This window comes from Lycium barbarum, chromosome 10 (assembly GCF_019175385.1).
Source record: "Lycium barbarum isolate Lr01 chromosome 10, ASM1917538v2, whole genome shotgun sequence".
NCBI classification, from domain to species: Eukaryota; Viridiplantae; Streptophyta; class Magnoliopsida; order Solanales; family Solanaceae; genus Lycium; species Lycium barbarum.
The window spans coordinates 86,297,140-86,298,386 of record NC_083346.1 but is presented as its reverse complement, the minus strand read 5'-3'; the positions used below and the strand labels follow the sequence as shown (position 1 = coordinate 86,298,386).

The 1,247-nt window shown below is 38.3% G+C and overlaps 1 protein-coding gene across 1 annotated transcript; it reads left to right on the top strand.

Annotated features, from left to right (window-relative positions):
- Positions 1-270: 270 nt before the first annotated feature.
- LOC132613087 (uncharacterized) lies at positions 271-1,000 on the top strand. The gene is made up of 2 exons (XM_060327141.1): positions 271-654; positions 824-1,000. The coding sequence occupies exons 1-2, from the start codon at positions 271-273 to the stop codon at positions 998-1,000; spliced, it is 561 nt and encodes a 186-aa protein (XP_060183124.1).
- The last annotated feature ends 247 nt before the right edge of the window (positions 1,001-1,247 follow it).

Sequence of the window (1,247 nt, the reverse complement as noted above, 5' to 3'; positions counted from 1 at the left end):
ATATCGTGTGTCCTTTACTTACCTGCAATTTATTATTCCGTAAAGACGCTAGCATGGAACAGGTACAGTGACACTTTCTATCCTTAGGCAAAAATTGGTTACGCAAGGATAGGAAGTAGCTCATGCAACCTAACAAGTAGTATCAGAGTTGGATTCTCTACAGAGGTTAACACCTTGAGAGAAGATTCGAATGGATGCACAACCTATAGGACAAAACATAAGGGAATGAATCTCAAAGCCTTCTCTATTTAATGGCGAGCACTATGTCATATGGAAGAATCAAATGCAGACCTATCTAAAGGTTCTAGACTACTGGTTGTGGTTAATTATTACGAATGGACCACTGGTTCCATAATGCATGATGAAATTAGAGGACACATGACTAAGGAGACATTCACGGATCAAGATGTTGTAATAATCGAGCTAAACAACAGTGTAATAAACATTCTACATTGCAGCATAGGAAAAGATCAGTTCTATAGAGCCTCAGGATACTCGAGTGCCAAAGAAATCTGGGATCTGCTAGCGCCAATACACGAGGGTATGACTAAAGACAAGAAGATCAAATTGACCACGCTTAAAAGAAGATATGAACTATTTGGCATGAAAAGGAGGGAATCAATGAGAGATATGTTTGATATACTTGTCAATATTGTCAGGAATCTCATAGCACTTGGCAAGACCTGTTGAAACAAAGATTTAGTCACAAAAAATCCTAAGGATCCTTTCTTCTTATTGGGATCTAAAAGTCCTGGCCATAAAAGAAGCCTGTGAAATAAGTACCATGCTGATGGTGGATCTATATAAGTACTTGCTACTATAGGAGGCAAAAGAAGACCGATCAAAACTAAGGGCCATATCTAACGAATCAGGCAGCGACATAGAGGAATCAAAAGTAGAAGTCCTTGCTAATAATGATCAACACAAAGGGTGTTCAGTCTACAAAAAATCAAACTCCAAGAATGAGAATTTTTCACCATGGAGAGCAAAAGGAAAGTAGCACATGACAGCAACGTTGAGATCAAGGTCCAAGAAAGAATTGGCGGAAGAAAATTATAAGGCTCTCATATCCTTTGAAGATTCAAACTCTGGCATTAAGAAAGATATCTGGGAAGGTAATCTTGATCTTAGAAGGCTTGATGATACTCCTAGATACAAGCTCATGACACTGGTAATAAAGTTAAGTGAGGAGTGTCGAAACATGAGAAATAAAAGAGCCGAGTTACTTGGGATCATTATCAGGATAA